Below are 19,155 nucleotides of genomic sequence, written 5' to 3'. Positions count from 1 at the left end.
GCCTATGTTATGCCTTTATTCCATTCGATCGTGCTGCACGCCAAAACTCTTAAGTGCAGCCACACTTGGTTCTGGAGAAGTTCGAAAGATGGAAGAGGAAATTAATACGAGATTCGGCCCCAGTGCCAAGATCCCAAGCTTTTCCGTAATCGGCAAGCAGAAACGCCGATCACCACGTCACATCACAGCTGAGATCCCTAGCCTCGGATGCGACTCCGGCCGGAAGCATCGTCAAAAGTCCACTGTTCACATATCGGAAGGCACTTGTTATGCAGAAGGTCTTTTTTTTGCTAATCTTCGCCTATCTAGCTACTCGATAATCGATATAGCCTCTTGGCGAAAGTGAATAATTTCAAGCCAAGTCACTCAAGCACACTAGGACAAGCTCTACGAATCGCAACGTCTCGCTTGATTTGTTTGACTGGGGTCTAAGGAAAATCAAGCTTGACATGCTCACAGAGTATTTCAAGATGCGCATCTCTCGCAAGAGCTGCTACATGGAGGTAGGTACGAATCGCATTGCCTCTTCTAGCTGTCGTAAAGAGTTAAACTTTTCTGGTATGAATAACAGACAGGGCGGGGGTATAAGGGAGATCGTTAATGAGTTCTGAAACCATATTCATACATCTATCGAAAACAGAACATGCGGAAGACTTCCGTTACAAAACCATACCCACGTCTCGTACCTTGGAGGCCATTACAAAAGAGATATATCCCGGTACCCCTGTCTACAATTACAGCACCAAACAGACAACCTTCCCCTTAAATCGCAACACACTCCTTCAAGAGTCCCAAATCGCCCCAAACGCCGGCACCCCACGACTCTCCAACCCATACACCACCTTCTTCGTAATCTTCTCATTCGCAATGATCAACACTCCCTCCGCCCCAAACTTCTCCCGCTCTCTCCACGCCAACGCTACCAAATCTGGCCTTCCCCTCGCCCGCGTATCCCAGATGATTGCGTTCGGGTCCTGCCTCATGATAGTATTGCAGATATCTTGTCCAAATGTCTTGACAGGGTCTTTTGTGCTCCAGATCAGGCGATATGGGCACGTCGGACGCTGTATGAAGCCGAGCAGAGGCCCGATACCAGAGCCTGTGCCAATGAGTATGAGCGAGCGGAAGAGCGGGGCAACGCGCATGACGCCGCAAGCTGTAGGGTGGTCAGTCAGAATAACAGTATGACAGAGAGTTCAGCGCAGAGGAAAACGTACTCGGCACGCCACGAACCCAGATCTCGGCGCGCGGCTTCGAGATTATGTCTCGAGTCCAGTCGCCGGCGTTGCTCACGATTAGACTAAAGCCTTTGGGGCGGCCGTTGACGGCTTCGGGTGCGGGGATTGGGGCAAAGGAGTGCCATTCGAGGAGCGGGCGAGTCGAGATGCGGACGAACGAGCCGTTGACGGGGACGGTGTAGGAGAAGTGGAGGCGCACGGCGTGGTCGGACATGAGTTCTGCGTCGACTGGAACTTTTCTAAGGGTTGCCCAGGAGAGGGCGATACTTAGGGTGATGGAGTAGGAGCCAGAATTCAGGGGTTGAGGCAAGGACGGTACCGTATGGAGGTGTAGATGTGGAATTCGGGTGTGACTCTGGCCATGCTTTACGGTTGTCGCGGACGAGTAGGAGCGTCGTAATCCAGATGAGTATCAGTGCAGACCACCCGAAAAAGCGATGTATCAGCTCGAAGCTGTTGTGGTTGACCTTTCGGAAGCGTGGATAGGCCACTCCAGCAACACCGAAGAGTAGTCCTAGGGCGAGGAAAGATAGGACAAGCCAAGGAACTGAGCCAGTCGTAGCTGTTTGGACGTTGACTCTCGTCCATCCACTCACGACTAGCGACGCAGTGTACCACGCAATTGCGCAGCTCGCAAATCCGGAATGGGTTCCTCCGAAGTGGTAGATCTTTGCAGCACGCAATCGAATAAAAGCTGGCCATGATTGAGGTATCGCACATGCAATAGAGTATAGGACGTTGACAACATGGTCTTGCCGAATCAAGACTGCGATTGTGAGGTTGATGTATGCCAGTCGACCAAGCCAGATGGAAGTATTAGCGTCCAAGGAAAGAAGGCAAACCAAAGCCGCGACGTTAGATAGCCATACGAGTGTAAAGATTGTGCGGTACACAATGAATATACGCAGACGCAGGTTTCTAGCCCATTTTGGCCAGTTTTTAGCGGGTACGGGAAGTTCGGTATCGCCGTCAGTGGTCGTAGAATTGATATATTTGACCATCTGCTTTTCAGGTAAAGAGTAGCTGTCCCCGTTGATAGTCGATGCCTTGGTAGAAAAAGGAGATCGATCGGATGTAGTCATGACACAGTTGTCATACGCTTGATCTAAGTCTTTCACAAGACTCCTGAGAGCATCTTGGTCGACTTTACCATTGTGCGTTTGTGGAAACTGGTCGATCGGAATACAGAATTGTGGCACGGCATAACGAGGGAGCGTCCTCTTTACTTCATTCATGACATCTCCAACTGAACATGTGCTCGGGGTAATGAAGGCATGAAGTTGTTTCTCATAGAATATTGCCACAGCGCCGCTTACTCCATCACAAGCAAGCAGAGTTGTAACGACTCTATCAAGCTCGACTTGAACCTCCTGGACTTTATTAGCGTGGAGATCCAGATACCAGAAGTATAGCACGTACCTTGCTCCTCACTAGATCGTCCTGTCGCCTGATGGTCTGCAAGGAACCATCACGAAGCCAATAGCCTAGATTGCCGGTGTTGAACATCATCGAACTAGTGCATCTATCAGCATGCACTGTATCAGCCCGATTAGGAGTAACGAACCCATCATTGATAAACGGATCTTCCCACCACCACTGGACATTCAACTCAGACGTGCCAATATAACCTCGGGCGACACCGCTGCCTCCAGCCCAGATCTTACCAACTTTGCCCATGTTCACATGAAGTTTATTCTCGTCTAGTATGTATATGGTGTTATTTGGCGTGGGACGCCCCATACATACTGGCATTCCGGATGTGTGTTTGCTGAGTGTGTTCACAATAGTCACTTCTGGGGTGCCGTACCCAATGAGTAATGTCTTATTTGCATCTACCCATGTGTCGGCAGTACTGTTCATAATCAGCACATGATGGCAAAATAACAGTGGAAGTCTACCTCTGAAGCATCTGATCGCCTCTCGACGCGACTACTCTGATGTTTGGGTAGTCTTGAGGGTCGAACCTCGCAAGTATCGTAGGAGTTGCAACGAGTATTTCAATCTTTGCTTGTCAGTAGATTTACTACGAGAAGAGAGGAGATGGTACTTCGCGAAGAGTTTCTACCCAATCTGAGCCTCTCATAACGAGGATCGCTCCATTACAGAACGCACCTAGTATTTCCCATGCACCTATCCAGTGTCAGTAGCACTCTGTATTGGTTCATCAACTCATAGCTTACCCATATCAGAACCCAGTGGCTGAACAGATCCGACCTTGACGCCGGGAGACATTCCAAGGTTTCCAGGAGACTGGCAAAGCAAATTGACCGCATTGCTGTGTGTAACATCTACTCCTCTGCTGTGGTTTGTGGGCCCTTTCAATGTTAGTAAGGTCAACAAGTATACAATGGATGGCTCACCTGCTGTATAGATTGCATAACATCCCGAAGACCCATCCCCCCGTGAGTACTGCGATGAAACCGGACTTGGAGAGCTGTGTGTCGTCAAACGAGACTCTATAATTATATCCACAAGAAGAGTTCGACGAGATGAGCCATCCAATCTGACTCTTGTCGATAGAGTAGATGTCGTCACGATCGGTGTATTGCCGTCTAAATCGCTCAATATGGAAGAGAATTTCTTGTCTTGTATATAACCACTGTCAAGTAGTATGTATTGAGCACCAGCCATCAATATGCCAAGAATACCAACGGCCATTTCCAAGCTCCGGTGTATGACAAGGGGAACTCTTTGGTTCTCCTTAACGCCTGCGGAAATCAATTGGTCGGCTATTTCGGACGCATGCCGAGCCAATTCACCGTAGGTCAGTTTGCGCTCTGGCGTAGAGCTATGATCTATGAGTGCGGTGTTAAGTGGACGAAGTTGGGCATGTTGGAAGAAAGCGGCGTGCACAGTGGGGAATGGAGGTAGAGCTTCTTCATCACAAATATACGGATGAGGTAGAGCTCGATGGTCGGGATATAAATTCTGGAGGCTTTTCGAAGAGGGGGTTGATATTTCTTCCATGTTGACATTAGAGAGTTAAGTGAATGATCAATTGGGACTGCAAAGCATATATTATATACACATTTGCCATCACACTATGTAACGTGGGATATGCCGTAAGTGTGCTGAAAGACTACTCTACAACGTTACACAGGCGTCGGAGTACAGTCTCACAGAGGTAGGAATAGGTGTCACACCGTAAAGAGGAAGTTCTCCGTCGCCAAGAACGGTATATCAGTATGACAGGGTACTTCAGTAGGGATGTTCAATATTCCTTGTCGGACTTACGGGGCTGGACATCTTCAAACATTCCATAAGTAAGCCAAGCATGACTACTAAGGGGCTGACGGTTCTTATACCTTAGTAAGTGCGCTGATCAGCAGTGCGCTCCCCGTCACTATACCTCGCCGTTACTATGTCTCGCCGTCACTATGACCCGCCGTCAATCTTAGCTATGAACTATATAGTCGACAATAACGTAGTGCTCACCTCCTGGTGACTTAACACCACATTATATATACAAACAAGCCGAGAATTGCAAGCTCAAATGATCGAATCCTATTTGGGTAGATGGCAAGCCAGTCCCAAGTCAAGAACTCTGAAAGTTTGAGCTTGGCATTCAATTAAAATTGGCCTGGTCAGCTTGGCTTGGCTGAAGACGCCTATCTCTGCTAACATGTGGAGTGCGAATTATGCCCATGTTGGCTACAGTGCATAGATTGATTTTGACAGCAGTCTTGGGATTTACTTGGCAGCCTTGATCAGATAAGTAAGAGTGTCGAGCGCCAGGGTACTCACGTGTCTCTTGTATTAAGAAGGTGGGCCAGAGTGACTGACCCTGCGCATCATAGTGCGTGCATATCAAAGGATCCATAAGAACCGACAGATGGACTTCATATATGCAGCTATAGTCAAGGAAAGAAGTAGTATCATTGAACGACACCTCGATGCATAATGCAACATTGCATGTGCTCATTGCGCACCCTGCTAGAGCGGTGTTTCCCGGCTGAAGCGAACGCTATAGGCACCGTTGTGATTGCGGCGATCTATCTGTGGTATGCGATAGAGCGTTCGCACTACTTGATTGAGTGTTGCGCTTGCGTATCATGTTGAACGCAAACAGCTGGTCTTGTTTCGAAATATGTTTGTTAGTTTGCATCCGAAAAGCAAGCAACAGTGAACGTGAGAAGATTCAGTCAAGTACTGAAAATTCCTATAAACTTGACATTACCGCAAAGAAGGTCATGGTTGAACAATGTACCCACACTGAAGGTTTTGTCATAAACAGCGACCGGGAATAGGGTTCGCAGTGGGCTTCGAGATAACACTCCTGGTTCGCCTCATTCGTTCAAGGTAAAATTACATATCAAGCTAATGAGTTGCGAATAGTGCTATATGGCTGCGTCATCTTGCGAAGCAGTTTCTGCACCACCAGAGGAGGATTCTGGATGGATAACAAGCGCCGGGGAACTCTGTGATTGACCAGTATTGTAGGCAAGGGTAAGGTACGTTAACGTTCGACTTTCTGCAGAGGCGTTGATCTTCCCGAGCCGAATGCGCCAAGCGAGGGTGGGGGTGGGCCTCGTGAATGCCCATGGATGTTCTCAGGTACTCCAAGAGTTTGGCAAGAATGTATGTCGGGCTTCTCCCCTAGAACCCCATGTAAAACACAAATGGAAACTGTTTGCTAACAGCCAGAAACAAAGATTAAGCCTGGTGTCGACTTAGTTGATACGAGGAAGACAGAGGCCGATAGTACGCCCCAGCTGCCATTATGGCAACGAAACGTCATTCAATGTGTATCCTAGTAGAGAAAGTCATGCCAAATTGTCGGGTTATTGCAGAGCGGTGTCGTTTTCTGTACCTTTGTATTAGACCGATAGGGCAATAGAACAGCATACCGCACATGATTTTGAGTTCAGACGTCCGCTTTCTTGTGACGCGTTTGACACTGCCGACAAGAAGGAAAGCAGTTGCCGCATTCCTTGCGAAGAGGGAAGCTTCTTTCGCCAAGCACACAGTCAACATCTACCGAGTCGCAATAGACGTCGCGTCAGTATCAGAGTACCCAAGTCCCGCAATTTGCGTGGCTGGGAGTTGTTCTTGGAGGCGAAGGCAGTTATTACGATTGTAGAGTGGGCTTCGGTGATGGCCTGGAAAAGACACGATCGTCGCGTTGCATGTATAGTAAGGCAGATCCATAGCTCCGAAGGATGCAATGGCCAACGGAATCCCCGGTAAAGAGTCGTTATATCCTTGCTTTTTTTATGCCAGAGAGCTCTACGTGTTCTGCTCCGACAAACAGCGGTACTGATAAGATGACGGGATCTGAGCCGACCACGGCAGCTCGTGGTATAGTGTCGGCTGTGTAGACCTTCTAGCTAATACGTCTTGGCTTCGTGATGTTGTTACTTGTTAGAGAGTCAATTCGTTGAGACACTGGATCCGGCTGGACATTTTAGCGTGACTCTTGGCACTTCTCGGGTATACTTGCCCAGCTCCATAGAAGTACGCGAGCTCCTAAGAGTTTCGACTTCATTAGATTGACTACTTCAAACTCATGATAATTAGTTATCAAAATGCCTCTATCTACTTGCTTAACGCTACTTTCTCATCAGATAGTGCTTGAGAGTGAACTTATATTACCCTAAAAGCTTTTCAATGTTAGAAATGCCAAGAGTTGCACTAGAATGAAAGATGACTAACGTACGCTCTACCGAAGATCTCCGATTAGCTTGGCTCCTATCTTCACGTTGTACGCACGTACTTGTTCTAAAAATAGCTATTATGTATATATCTTAGTATGAACATTATCCAACTTAGCGTTCACGATCTTTATAGCAAGTCGCTACGAACAGGCTTAGGCTGTGTTTGTTGTCGAGGAATTCATTCATGATGGTCCTTATGCATGTTAGGCCTCACAGCTGAACGAAGAGATTCATATGAATGATTCCATTCCCACAGAACATTGGGTGTCGCATCTTGTCTCATATTGGCCATGCCTCAAGGGGACATAGATTGTGGTATCACAAGGAAGAGTAAGCGAAAGGCGCAGACGCAAGCTGATGCCCAGTTCTAGCTGAGGCATACCTTTCTTGGCCTCTAAGCCTCGTTGGCTTTAGCAAGATTTTGCAACAGAGAGGCAAGGATGAAGTACTAGCTCTATGGGCCAAGACATGCAAGTTTCGTAGATTCTTGGACGCTGACATACCGGAGTACGCAATCATTTCACCGCCTGCTCCACATCGTATTGCTTTTCAGGATCGTGGCAATACCATTACTTATGGTTAAAGACATTGAACGTGGGGTATTAGAGACATTAGTTAGCCTAGTCCAGTGAGCCAGAGGCACGGCCCTGTTGGAGACCATCACCGACTCGGCCGCTCTTGTTGATGGAGTGACTAACACTGTACGTAATGATACGTCTCTACTTTCTTGTTCTAGTTCTTAAACATAACAATTGAAGCATCCTAGCTGAGTACTAGACTCCATAAAAACAGATCCAATTAGCTAATGAAAATCATATCATTATTGTAGTTACAATAGTCTAAGAGATTTGCATATGAAAGTGGAAGAGCCATGGACGGTCTACTAATTGTATTACTGAGTTGACTTGCCTTGATGTTCTGTCGCTATCCATGCTTCACCATCCATCTAACAGTTTCGATTAGTCTGATATACTGGTGCATCCATTGTATAAGCTTCTTAAATCCCAGAGATTGAGTATCGGTGTATTGACAACGCCTGCGTTGTAGCATTGTCATGAAGTCTGATGGAGTCTCTGGGAGTACTACGTGGTACAATTGAAGTTAGGGGAGATCAAGGATACACCATGTTGTCTGGCGCACTGGGAACTATGAACGGAATGCTCAGTTCTATCAAGCGTTCATCATGAAATCACACATTAGCGATCTGACATCCGAACGCAAACCCGACTCTCAATCCTTCTTCGTCATAAACTCCTCACACGCCTCATAAACATCTCTCCAACCCTCAAATCCCATGAACCTCTCCCAAACACCCTCGTCCACCACTCTCGCACACTGCATCACACCCGCAATCCAAAAATCCGCATATACCGGTTCCTTGCCCTCCAGAAACATACCCTTCGCTTTGTTCGCCCTCATAGACCTACCCAGCTCCTCCATCCCCTCCTGCTGCTCTGCCCAAACCTTTTCCTCCTTATCGCCTTCCAATAGCTGCTCTAGTGGGTGTCCTAGATCCTTTTCTCGCGTGCTACGGAAGTACTCCTGGCTGCGCGGCGACAAGATAGAGATTTCGCGTGAGAGGAGCGAGATGCGGTAAGCGGGGACGCCGGTGCTGCGTGCGGCCAATATAATACCATCGCCGAATGTGGTGGAGAGTGGGACCGGTGGATGTGGGTAGGTGGATTCGAGGAATTGGCTGATATGTACAGAGTCCATTAAGTATGTGCTACTGGGGTGATGGATGATTGCGGGAACAGTGTATGCGGGCTTTGTGGATGACGCGTCCGAGTGCGGGTGGATGCCGCTGTTACATTCAACAATCAGTGGGCTGTTTCTGCTCAGATGGATGATAGACCTACAGCTTCTTCAATTCGGGCTCGATATCGGGGAACTCGAGGAAGACAGTCTTGTAGGGGACTTTCTTGTAATTGAGCATCAGTCTAATGCGCCATACCACAGGTGAGAAGCAGACGCCTTTTGTGCAGGCCAGGTCGTAGAGAGTGATGTCTGGTTTTGTTTGTGAGGCCATGGTCTATGTCTTACTGGATCCACTTGATTCCTATAACGTTGGTGTTTAATCTCCTCACTTGGCAGCTGCAGCTTCTAGATACTAAGTAGATGTATTTTAAACGGTCTCGGGATGATCTATTACCCTTAGCAGTTTGGCGTGAGTCATTTAGGCAGCAGCGACCGTTTCCGGACGCATGTTCAGCTGGGGCTCATGTACATGCTTACTTAGACCATGTGATGTCCCCAATACAAGTTATTGAACTACTCCCAACCATCGAAATCGTATGGCAATGCCCAACGTTGAATGTTATGATAATGCAGACTATTATAGCTCGGGAAAGTAAATAGTAATTACACAGCCTTGCTTATGCATAAGGTGGTGAGTGCAGTCGCAAAAGGCTTCTTTGAATTCATAATTCTCCATTATGTAGTGAAAAACACAAGACATAGAGAAAGAATCACGGTAAGGTTTTTAAAGAAGGGTGGGATGGGAGATGTTGACTCTAAATGTTTTTGAGGAGGTAGATTCTTATAGATGAGTTCTGCTCAGATGCAAGACGGATCATCTGGATGAGTCTAGTGAGAAGTGATATACAAGCGCCCTATTTAGGTGACTCCGTCATTTTCTGTGGTACAGCGCTGAAGATACTTATCCCAGCATATAATATAGCACCACTCCTTATGCATCAAGGAATAGGTGTCACACTATACTACGTAGCTTTTACTTGGCTGAAGATGAAAGCTCCCGTCCTAAGCACCTCAGTCAGTTTCTTACTCTGTCTGTTTACGAGATACCGCGTAACATAAATCATGATCAGTCTTCCCACAGTATTGATGCTTTCAGAAGTCAAAAGCAGTCTGGAAAACTAGGCACTGGCGCTGGACTATTCCAGCGAGTAGCGCTATGAAATACTGACCAAGGACGCTTGTAGGGACAGCAAAGTCGGTGTACAGCCCACAAGCGGGAATGCCATCTCCATGAAGAGGCTCAATAGCAAACGATACACTCGAATAGGGTGACCAGCTTCTCTCTATGTTTTCTCAAGCAATTTGATAGTAAGATATGACCAAGCCATTGTCCTAGGAACTTCCATCATACATGTTCCAGTAGTATCAACGCGAGAAATACCCCTTCCATGGCAGGAGATAGGGGTATATCTTATACTATTATGGCCAGTGTGCTCAGACAACTTTGTGCGCGACAACGCCAACCTCTGATGTAATCCTGTTGCAGTCTATGAAAATCGTCGCAGCGTATGGTGCAATGCATACATGGCCGGGCCTGACATTCACGTGCTATGTAGATACATTAATCCGCCTTGAGAAGGACCTCTGTGCCTGAGATCATCAGTTTCTCCTTGCGACATTCGATACTATACAGAGAGATGGTAGATAACCGCTTTACAGCCCTGAGTCAACTAAAGTAGGATTGTACTACCTCCACTCGAAAGTATAGATTTTGTACTCCTAAGACTCGTAGGCTTCATCTCTCCACATAGTAAAAGTATTAGAAGCAACTAGAATCTACTTGTTAGTACATTTGTCCTAAGCTATTCAAGATTCCAGGGGTATATGTAGACTTTTGCCGTGCCATCTACTTCTATAAGTGATGTAACGTTGTATGATTGATTCCTAGTTGAGAGTGAGTATATGAAGTTCTGCTATAGTATTAGAACTATAGTACATCATGATCGCTATAAGGTCTCATTTCGATTCCTCCATTTCCTTTGAGATAGCCCGGAATTGTAGCTTAGCATCTTTAGTCGTCACAGCAAGGCCTTGTGAGAAGGGCAATGGTCTCATGTCACGGTCGAGTCTGACACGTGTGTCTCATTCATGCGTTCCTGAAGGCGGGTCTGTACCATTTCCATGCTCGCTTCAAAACGCTCCTTGTATTCTGTAGTCCATAATGCGGAGATGTTCCACACTTTATACCGCTTAGCCACATACACTGGGTATTCATGCTCGAAAATACCAAGCGCGCTAACAGCAGATATTTTCCCTTCAATCTCCAAAGCTGCCTCAAGTAAATAAGCCCGTCGCCTTTCGTGAAGCATCCAGCCTACTTTAATTGGACGAAATTCCCAATCTTCATGACCTAGTCCGAACGTAGGATGAAGTAAAAGGTACATTATGGCGAGATAGAGCAGGACCGGACTTCTTGCGTCGACACTCTCGAGAAGATAAGCGAACATATTGCTCACAAGTCCTCGCCAGAGCGTCGAGATATAATCCGTTCCGGCTCGTGTCTTGGAGATATCCGTGAGCAGACCTTTTAAGGCCTCTATCTGCACTTCAATGTCACCTAAAATATGTCTAACATCCATTTGTCTGTCGCGATATGTCTCATGACCTAGTCCTACCACGAGAATATCGTCTACAAGTGAGACTTTGTCTGCAAACGACATGCTTGGATCACGGATTACTCGATACACGGCGTACTCTGGGTCGCGTAAATTGATAGCAGTGAGTAAGAACGGGAACCTCTCGTGTAGCCCAGAATATGATTCGTGAAAGTTCAATCGGAAATAGATCTGGAGTCCTCGATCTGCTTTAATTTCGTTTACTTCCAGTAAAGTATTCGCAGCGGTGCCCCTGGCCTCTTTATGCTTAAGACGATTCTGCATCCGATCAGATCCCATGATAACTTTGAGGGTCTCTTCAGTCTCTTCAAGAATAGATGAACGTGATTGAATTGGCTTCTGGGTCTTCCGGGCATGATGCCACAAAGAGGTCAGCACAGATCCCAGAGCCCTTGGCTGGTTGTGGTCGTTGGAAAGCCAGATATTCTTCTTTAACTGCATTAGTTTGGCGCACATCATCGCATGGTGTGGGTCGAAATCCTCTCCGGAATCCTTCAGCAATATCGCAAGGAACGGGTCCGTTCGGCAGAAATCTGCAAAGCTTCGGTGAATGAACAACACACGTTTGCACCGCGTTGAGCTGGATAAGTCGCTTGACTTGGATAACTCTAGCAGACCTCTGGTGTAAGCATCCAATCGTCTCTGTGCAGTCTCGTCGTAGATGAGTACATCCTTATACGTTAGATCTTCTATGGTGGCATCCATGGCCGTTTCCATCGAAGTTTCGGTCAAAAAGCAAACACTGATTGACTCTAAGTCTGAAACTTCCAGCATGACAAGGAGTAGTCTAGCAGCGCTACATCGGTACATGGGATCGATGGAGTCGAATATCATAGAGTATAAGCCTTCAATCTCTTTTGGCAGAGACTCTACCCTTTGTGTCAATTGCTCGAGTGAATCAGAATTTGAGAAGCCTCTGAGTAGAGAGTCCACTGCTAAGGATACCCAGAGGAAGACCCCATCGGCCCTTGTGCATATGAGACTCTTGAAGACTTCAGCAGCTCCAGGGTGTGCCAGAAGAAGAATTTTCATGCCTCGGCTCCTTTCAAGCTTGGAAGCAACATACCTCTCGATATCTGGGCGCGTGAGGTCCTGCATTTTCATGCTAGCATATGACCCAAAGGCATCCTCGAAAACGTTCCAGGATCGACTTGAGAGCACTAGCTTCATATTAGAGTTGTGCTGGCACAATTGTTCTAGCCACTCCGCAAGTTCATCATGGTCGTCTCCGCATTCGTCAAGACCATCAATGAAGAAACAGAAGCGATGAGTTGCACTCCTCTTATGAAATACAGACTCTAAAGAAGCTTGGAGCCTACTCATACGGAAGCCTGAGACATGTTCAGGCCCTGTCATTTGTCCTGCAAGGTCTTTCTCCAAGAAGGGGTATACGTCATGGATTAAAGATGGGTGACATAGAAGTATTTGCTTCAGCAAAGACCGTAGTAGTCCAATCCTGGATTGCTGGAGAGGCGACCCGGTCAGCCAGAAGTAGTGTGAGGCCAGAACAAGAACCCTGCTATCGCTGCAGTCCCTGAGCAAAGACGCTGTCTTAGGCTCGTTGGCGATGTATTTCATGAGTGTTGACTTTCCTGATCCTGGCTTTCCATGGATCCAGTAGATCTTCTCATTGCTCCGCAACCATGGGGGTAGATGGTACCACTCAGCCTTCTCGGTACTATCCGACAGTACCCAGCGAAATGTCGAAATATGATGATTGGCAATCATTTCTTCACGTAGATCATGTGTCTCGAAGCTGAGCGCCTGTAAGAGCTTTTCGGACAGATTTTCTGTCTGTAGGTTACCAGTGTGAGACTCTAAAGGGTGGTCAACAACATGCGGTGTACATGTCTGTGAATTATCGGAGAGCCTTGGAGGGTCTAGCTTTCGTCCGATAGCAAGGAACTGCTCCCTGGTTTCGGTACTATGTAGATCGAGTTTTGTGACCAGCGAGTTGACCATCCGTAGGTGCATCTGAGCCCGATAGCTCTCTAGCCTTTTCGACATCGCCTCTATCCTGTCCTTCGCCATGATAGTTCGAAACGCTATCACGAGACTAGCCGACCACGTATTTTGACGGCCGGGCCCTCGCGTCAACTTCGTAAGACCATCTAGGAGTTCTTTAGCAACGTCTTGGCAACCGCTCGCTATCATATCAAGATCCTGTAGCTCGTCAAATCGCGAGTCCAAGTGACGAGTGCAACGCGTATCTTACGGGGTCTTGAAGTTGTTCGACCTTCTGGCGTTTCTGCACCTGGACTGACAACTTCTTCAGGTCATACGTAGTGTTTTGCAAGGTGTCGATGTCCACAGCCTTGCCATCCTTGCAGATCTCGTTCGTCGTCCGCAGAACACGGTGGGTAAAGTCGACCAGCTGTATTGTCGCAGCGGCAAGGCCCAATGCTGTTACAGGCTCCATTTCGACAACCTGCTAGACTTCTTTCGGGGATGTTTGGGAGGTAAGTGTACGTTTCAATATGACGTGGGGTTGAAGTGCCACTGTTACATCCTGCTCGCATGTATGGATGATTCCATTACCCCGCCAACAAGGCTGTGCCCTCCGGCGGCCTGTACATCTCAACAACTTGGAAATGTTCATGTGACCCTGGACCGTGAATTGATCGTAATACATATATGTAAAAATACAAGTATGTTACGTCAACACAGGCCGAAAAGACTTGCTCACCACTCAAGGTCCTTCTCCTTCTCCATCTCACTCGTCTCCAGCGCGGAAACAACGACTCCAACTGTGTCCTGTATCATAGCCAACCCAGATCGTTCCCTGACCCTCGTATAATACACCGGACAGTCTCGACTATCGCACCGTACCTCCTCACCAAATGTGAGACCAGCACAGCTTCTACACACCCTCTCTACATCTTGCGCTCTGGTCTGCGCCTTCTGCATACGTCTCCGCAGCGTCAGCAGAGAGCGCGAGGGAAACCTGCTACATGCGTCACAAAGCGGTATTCGAGAGTTAGCATTATTCTCCTGCTCGTTTGTGGGCGGCGGCAATTTCGCACGACATACGATACATAACGAACTTTTCATGTAGCTCTCCATAGTCTTCTTAAGAATAGGCTGTTCCATCTCATCTGCTTGATGCTGTTGTACATTGCGGATGCGTTGCACTTTCGGCATCTCGTCAAACCACTGTCTGACGTTCGCGCCCACAAGATTGAAGATGCGCTCGAGGGGCGGGATAAGATTCTTAGAAATGTAGTATTCGGCGTCAAGTTCTAAGTGGTCATCACGGAGGAGGACTTCCGGATCAACGCACCGGTCGATGAGTCGAGCGCCGGGCGCCCCGCTGACAACGACATATGGTATGCGCTCGCCATACTGTGGTTCTGTACGTGCATCGTTGAGCATGCGTCTTGTGGCGAGAAGTGCACCTGGTGGTGGTGGGCCTTTGTCGGAGTAGGAGCCAAGCTTGACTTCTTTGGCGAAAAGGAAGTCTTGGATGCTGATGCGGCCAGACATGATCTTTGTGCATTGGCTCTGAAAGTAGCCCTTGATTGCACTGAGATCAGCTGTTCGAAACAGCATCTTCAGTGCTTTCTCCTCGATCTTTTGCTCTGCAGGAGTTCCATCTCTACGGACGGTCTCGATACCTTTAGCGTCGAAATCGGGCTCGGTCTGTGAAGGTGATTCGTATTTGAAGCCCACGTAGCGCTTCTTGGCGATAAGTACGCAGGGATGATAGACCTTTTCGAATTTTAGCTTGACAGGACGAGGATTGGCCTTGGTGACAGCTGCAGCGATCTCGTGGCCGATTTTGAACGCTTGATCCCTTGTCCTGCCTTTTAGGTAGACAAAGAGTGAGTCAGTGTCGCCGTACACTACTTCGGCGCCCCATCGATCGACAGAATGGATCAAAGCGATAGCTTTCTCGAGAGTCTCTCGCCCGGTCTGCACAATACTGTCCGCAATTTCTGAACAAGGCATGCGACCAGAAAAAGACGCAGATGCGTAGCCATATGTGACATTTGCAATCAGCTTCAAGGCAAGTTGTCTGTTGTTGAGAAGCTGTTGGAGAGTTTTATCATCCTTGTCTACTTTCATTCCGCTCTTCACCATCACTCTTGTTTCCAAGATCTCTCCTAACATCTTGGCCAGCAAAGATTTGCGCATCTCCGGTTTGACGTACATCATACCATTTGGTGCAACGTTGATATAGTCCTTGACTAAAGGAAGCAGTCCTGGTGCGCGTTTGAAGTCGGTATAACCCATCTTGTTCTGTCCTCGCCAGCTGACGATACGTCCCAAGCAGGTCGAATAGCAGTAATTATATGCGATCATGACGCTGGGGTACAAAGACTGGAAGTCCAGGACAAGGAGAGGGCTGCTGTAGAAATTGCTTTGTGGCTCCATTACCAAGGGTAGACACTCTAAAGCATTCTGCTGCCCAACCTGTTTTCGTGTCGGAGACGGCAGAATGAAATTCTCCGGCTTTGCAATACGAAACATCAGTGACTCCACCTTATACTGTGACCCTCGAGAAAAGACTGAAAAGAAATCTACCCCCAAAAGGCGCGCCTGTTCGCTCGTGCGGGCGACCAGTTCATTTGCTTCCAAGATGTCGATATTGAGGCGGATCCGATCTAGAAAGTACGTGGTCGTCTTTGCGACGTCGCTTGGTAGACCGCTTTTATACCATTTGGTAAGGTCTGAATAGTGGTAGTGAGGAATGCGTTTATGTAGTAGATGGAACGCTACGTTTTCGAGAGTGTACTGTAGCAGGTTGAGTTCACTCCTCATGGCTCGCCATACGTTGATCATATGCCGGCCAGTAATCCGGATGGTCGAAGTATGTGTGAAACCCCACCGATCGGCTTCTTTCCCAAAACGACCATGAGACTGTGCCTTCATACGAGAGAATTCATCGCAGATGTCAAATTCATACTTTAGTCGAGCTCTTTCAATGAGAAAGCCCCAAGATCCGTTATGCACCTCATAGCCAGTCAGAATGTCTGGGTCGCATTCTCGAACAATATCAACCATGCGGTTTATCAGATCTAGTTCGTCGTTTTCGGTCTCAAGTTCGATATCAGGCGATAGGAAGCCACGAATCTGTTCAGATATTTGCACGTTGTTGGACAACGCGAGCACCCCAGTTCGTAAGCCGTTCGAGCTAGCAACCCCGTCATCGTCTGATTGAAGGCACCAGAATATGCAGGCCACTTCGTCCTCTGCAGGATCTGGAACCAAAGAACCACGGTTGTTCACGTGTACTTCCAAACTCATGATGCTCATATATTGCGTTTCATGCAGAACGCTCGTAGAGGCTTTATTTTGGGAGAACTTAAAGCCATGCTTGTTTCTCTGAGTTGGGCCTTCAATTTGTGAAGGATCGCTCCGCACAGTAACGTTAGCCTGCCCTAGTGTGCTCGATGTCGAGCCTGAGCCCATAGGACTTAAATCGGATTTGCGTGCGTAAAGCTGTTCCCTCGTCCACTTCTCTACCTCTTTACACGCAGGAGGCGACTCAGCATATTCCCAGCATCGGTAGCTACATCCATGACGACGACGAGAATGCCGCAGCTCCTCCGTGATCTTATCCACAAGTACCGGAGAGTTTTCGCCCCGACAAGCTGATGAAGTTCCGCTAGCATCGAACGCAGGGAGGAAAGGTATAGTTGTACTTTGTAATCTAAACTCTCGCCCTGCGTACTCACGTGCGCGATCTGGTACGTCTTTCTCATCGCCATAGTATGCATCTTGGTAAATTGTCGGCGGAACGCCATAGTCTATCATCGATGACTCAACAAGACTCGATGAAGGAGGCAAGAAACCGTAGAAGAGGGAATAGGACCTAGAGGTTCCTATCAACCCTGTTTGTAAGTGTTTTACTAATTGAGCGGCTTCGGACGACAGCTTAGTGTGAGACCTATTAGATTGAGGGGTAAGCTCCATCGAGAGACCCCAAGGAGTTCGTGTCGCCGCCGGGGTGGAAAACTGCTGAATGATCTTTGACGCAGGTGTCTGTGGGGCCTTTTGCGAATTAGAGAATTCACGCTGGCTCAATCGTAATCTGGTTTCCGGGTCGTTTGGGTCTTTTACGACTGGGAACGAGAAGGTTGTGGGCCCCTTTGTGGATTTGATGCTACTCTGTGATGATATTGCTGCCATTATATCATTGTTCGCTCGAGCATTGATATCTGCATGACTCGGAGACAGCGGTTCGGATGTAGATATTCGTGATCGTTTAGCACGATTTCTCGCCGGCGAAGTTTGCACGCGTTTACCATTCTGCATCACCTTATCATCGAGCATAGAATCTATCCCCTTTCCCGGCTCTTCACCAATCGTCTCCAGTTCTGAACGATACACATCGGGTTCTCTATCAAGATTGATGGTCATATCGTCACTGACATGTTCGGGAGTGCGATCCGAAGATGCCTCTGAGACTGTGAAGTTTTCAAGAGGCTCTAATCGAGCGCGGCGGACGTTATGAGAAAACAGGTCAGCTACACTTTCCAGTGCAGTTTGAACCCCTTTCTCAAGGGTATTTCGTTCCAAAAAGTTTTCAAAGTTCCTGCCAGGGTCGGAGCCTTTCTGCTCTTCTTCTCTGATCAAATCCTCGATGACTTGACGAAACTCGTCTTCATGAATCCAACCTCCACTGTCCGTGTTTCTAGGGCCTGCTGACATGGAAACAAAGACTTCAGGTGGGAACGGACTGCTACCTGGGTCCTTTAGACCCATGCGCCTCTTTCGCCGCAGGGTTTCATCTCGCCATAGACTGGCCATAGAATTGACAAACTTTTCATCTGGACCAATCTGGTGGAACCTTTCAATGAAGTCTTGATGAAGGGGCCTTGGTCGGATCTCTTTTCTGTTCAAGATATCTTCAACGCATATGTCCACTTCTAGGGAGCAATGACTCTGTCTGGGGAAGCTCTCAGTGTTTGATATCCAATCAGGACGTATCGATTCGTCATGCCATTTGTGTGACAGGCTATTCATGTCCATGTATGCGGGAACCGGGCTGCGAAACATGACTTTTGCGCTGTCGATATAGGCGCACCCGTACAAGTTAAAATCGCACATCCATTGTAATAGGAATTGTAGATGCATCTCAAACGGTTGGATGACTTTATTCATTACAGCGCCCTGGGATAGAAGATCCGCTAGTCGCGTCATGTTTGTCGGATTCAACATGTAGACTTTAAGAAAATACTCATACCCAACAGTGTAGCCGTAAAAGGGCACCCCTTTTACTAGTGTGATATGGCCTACGAATTTGGCTTTCCCATCGTAAGCATTCCTGCGGTAACTAGTAGCAAGCGCGTGATCGATTGAAATACGCAAGTCGTGCATATAGCTGTCGACTGACGATTGTCAGCCTTAATCAATGCTATGTAGAAGAAACAAACCAGCATCATCGTCCAGACTGCCTTCGTATTTCAGGTACACATAAGGAAGAGCCCCGTGTATATGAGCACACACTTTTTGTCCAGTCTCCGTTGCCCCAAACGCACGAATGACAACAATAGGTGGAGCATTGTGTCTTTGCGAGAGACCACCACCAGAAGATAACTGCGGGTCTAACTCAGTTGGGGTCGCTTGGTAATGGTCCAGGCAGTTCAAACGGAATCGAAATGTATCCATTCGAGTCTCCAATAAGCGGTGACCACGAGCCGGCATAACATGATGTAGCGCAACGGACCAGGGATCGTGTAGTTATCAACGTTGGTTTTTGTTGATGAGGCAAATCGCGTCCGCTTGCATGACATCGACGCGTTGTAACATGGTTCAATTAGCGGCTTGGCATTTCGTAGGGCTGACCTCTTCAATCGCAACAGACTAAGTTCAAGGTTCCGCGAGTCCGCGAGGTAATGCCTGGCCATCGCACCATTATTCTATCAACAGTGATCCGACACACAC

The 19,155-nt window shown here is 47.8% G+C and overlaps 4 protein-coding genes across 4 annotated transcripts; all 4 read right to left on the bottom strand.

Annotated features, from left to right (window-relative positions):
• Positions 1-639: 639 nt before the first annotated feature.
• EJ05DRAFT_538566 (putative NRPS-like enzyme) lies at positions 640-4,280 on the bottom strand. The gene is made up of 8 exons (XM_033749462.1): positions 3,599-4,280; positions 3,419-3,553; positions 3,286-3,368; positions 3,137-3,240; positions 2,658-3,090; positions 1,558-2,608; positions 1,218-1,466; positions 640-1,156 (listed from the first exon to the last, which is right to left on the bottom strand). Exons 1-8 carry the CDS (start codon positions 4,203-4,205, stop codon positions 783-785), a joined length of 3,036 nt encoding a protein of 1,011 aa, XP_033599795.1. The 5' UTR covers positions 4,206-4,280; the 3' UTR covers positions 640-782.
• A 3,540-nt stretch (positions 4,281-7,820) lies between these two features.
• On the bottom strand, positions 7,821-9,062 carry EJ05DRAFT_476612 (uncharacterized protein). Its single transcript, XM_033744073.1, has 2 exons — positions 8,752-9,062; positions 7,821-8,696 (listed from the first exon to the last, which is right to left on the bottom strand). The coding sequence occupies exons 1-2, from the start codon at positions 8,919-8,921 to the stop codon at positions 8,123-8,125; spliced, it is 744 nt and encodes a 247-aa protein (XP_033599794.1). The 5' UTR covers positions 8,922-9,062; the 3' UTR covers positions 7,821-8,122.
• A 1,143-nt stretch (positions 9,063-10,205) lies between these two features.
• Positions 10,206-13,815, bottom strand: EJ05DRAFT_386847 (uncharacterized protein). The gene is made up of 2 exons (XM_033741288.1): positions 13,481-13,815; positions 10,206-13,428 (listed from the first exon to the last, which is right to left on the bottom strand). Exons 1-2 carry the CDS (start codon positions 13,682-13,684, stop codon positions 10,702-10,704), a joined length of 2,931 nt encoding a protein of 976 aa, XP_033599793.1. The 5' UTR covers positions 13,685-13,815; the 3' UTR covers positions 10,206-10,701.
• Positions 13,604-18,879, bottom strand: EJ05DRAFT_528990 (DNA polymeras-like protein zeta catalytic subunit; the record flags this gene model as incomplete). Its single annotated transcript, XM_033748921.1, has 2 exons — positions 13,604-18,599; positions 18,645-18,879. The coding sequence occupies 2 exons, from the start codon at positions 18,877-18,879 to the stop codon at positions 13,948-13,950; spliced, it is 4,887 nt and encodes a 1,628-aa protein (XP_033599792.1). The 3' UTR covers positions 13,604-13,947.
• Between the last annotated feature and the right edge of the window lie 276 nt (positions 18,880-19,155).

Source organism: Pseudovirgaria hyperparasitica (genome assembly GCF_010093815.1).
Source record: "Pseudovirgaria hyperparasitica strain CBS 121739 unplaced genomic scaffold EJ05scaffold_9, whole genome shotgun sequence".
In the NCBI taxonomy this organism is placed as follows: Eukaryota; Fungi; Ascomycota; class Dothideomycetes; order Acrospermales; family Acrospermaceae; genus Pseudovirgaria; species Pseudovirgaria hyperparasitica.
This window is presented reverse-complemented; position numbering and strand designations above follow the sequence as displayed.

Excerpts from the sequence above, each read along its gene's own strand:
- EJ05DRAFT_538566 (XM_033749462.1), bottom strand. The coding sequence starts at position 4,205 with ATGGAAGAAATATCAACCCCCTCTTCGAAAAGCCTCCAGAATTTATAT. Across the intron at positions 3,241-3,285 it reads GGGTAGAAACTCTTCGCGAA|ATTGAAATACTCGTTGCAAC; the intron begins GTACCATCTCCT and ends TGACAAGCAAAG. Across the intron at positions 3,091-3,136 it reads GGCGATCAGATGCTTCAGAG|TACTGCCGACACATGGGTAG; the intron begins GTAGACTTCCAC and ends GATTATGAACAG.
- EJ05DRAFT_476612 (XM_033744073.1), bottom strand. The coding sequence starts at position 8,921 with ATGGCCTCACAAACAAAACCAGACATCACTCTCTACGACCTGGCCTGC. Across the intron at positions 8,697-8,751 it reads GAGCCCGAATTGAAGAAGCT|CGGCATCCACCCGCACTCGG; the intron begins GTAGGTCTATCA and ends TGAATGTAACAG.
- EJ05DRAFT_386847 (XM_033741288.1), bottom strand. The coding sequence starts at position 13,684 with ATGGAGCCTGTAACAGCATTGGGCCTTGCCGCTGCGACAATACAGCTG. Across the intron at positions 13,429-13,480 it reads TCGAACAACTTCAAGACCCC|GATCTTGATATGATAGCGAG; the intron begins GTAAGATACGCG and ends GACGAGCTACAG.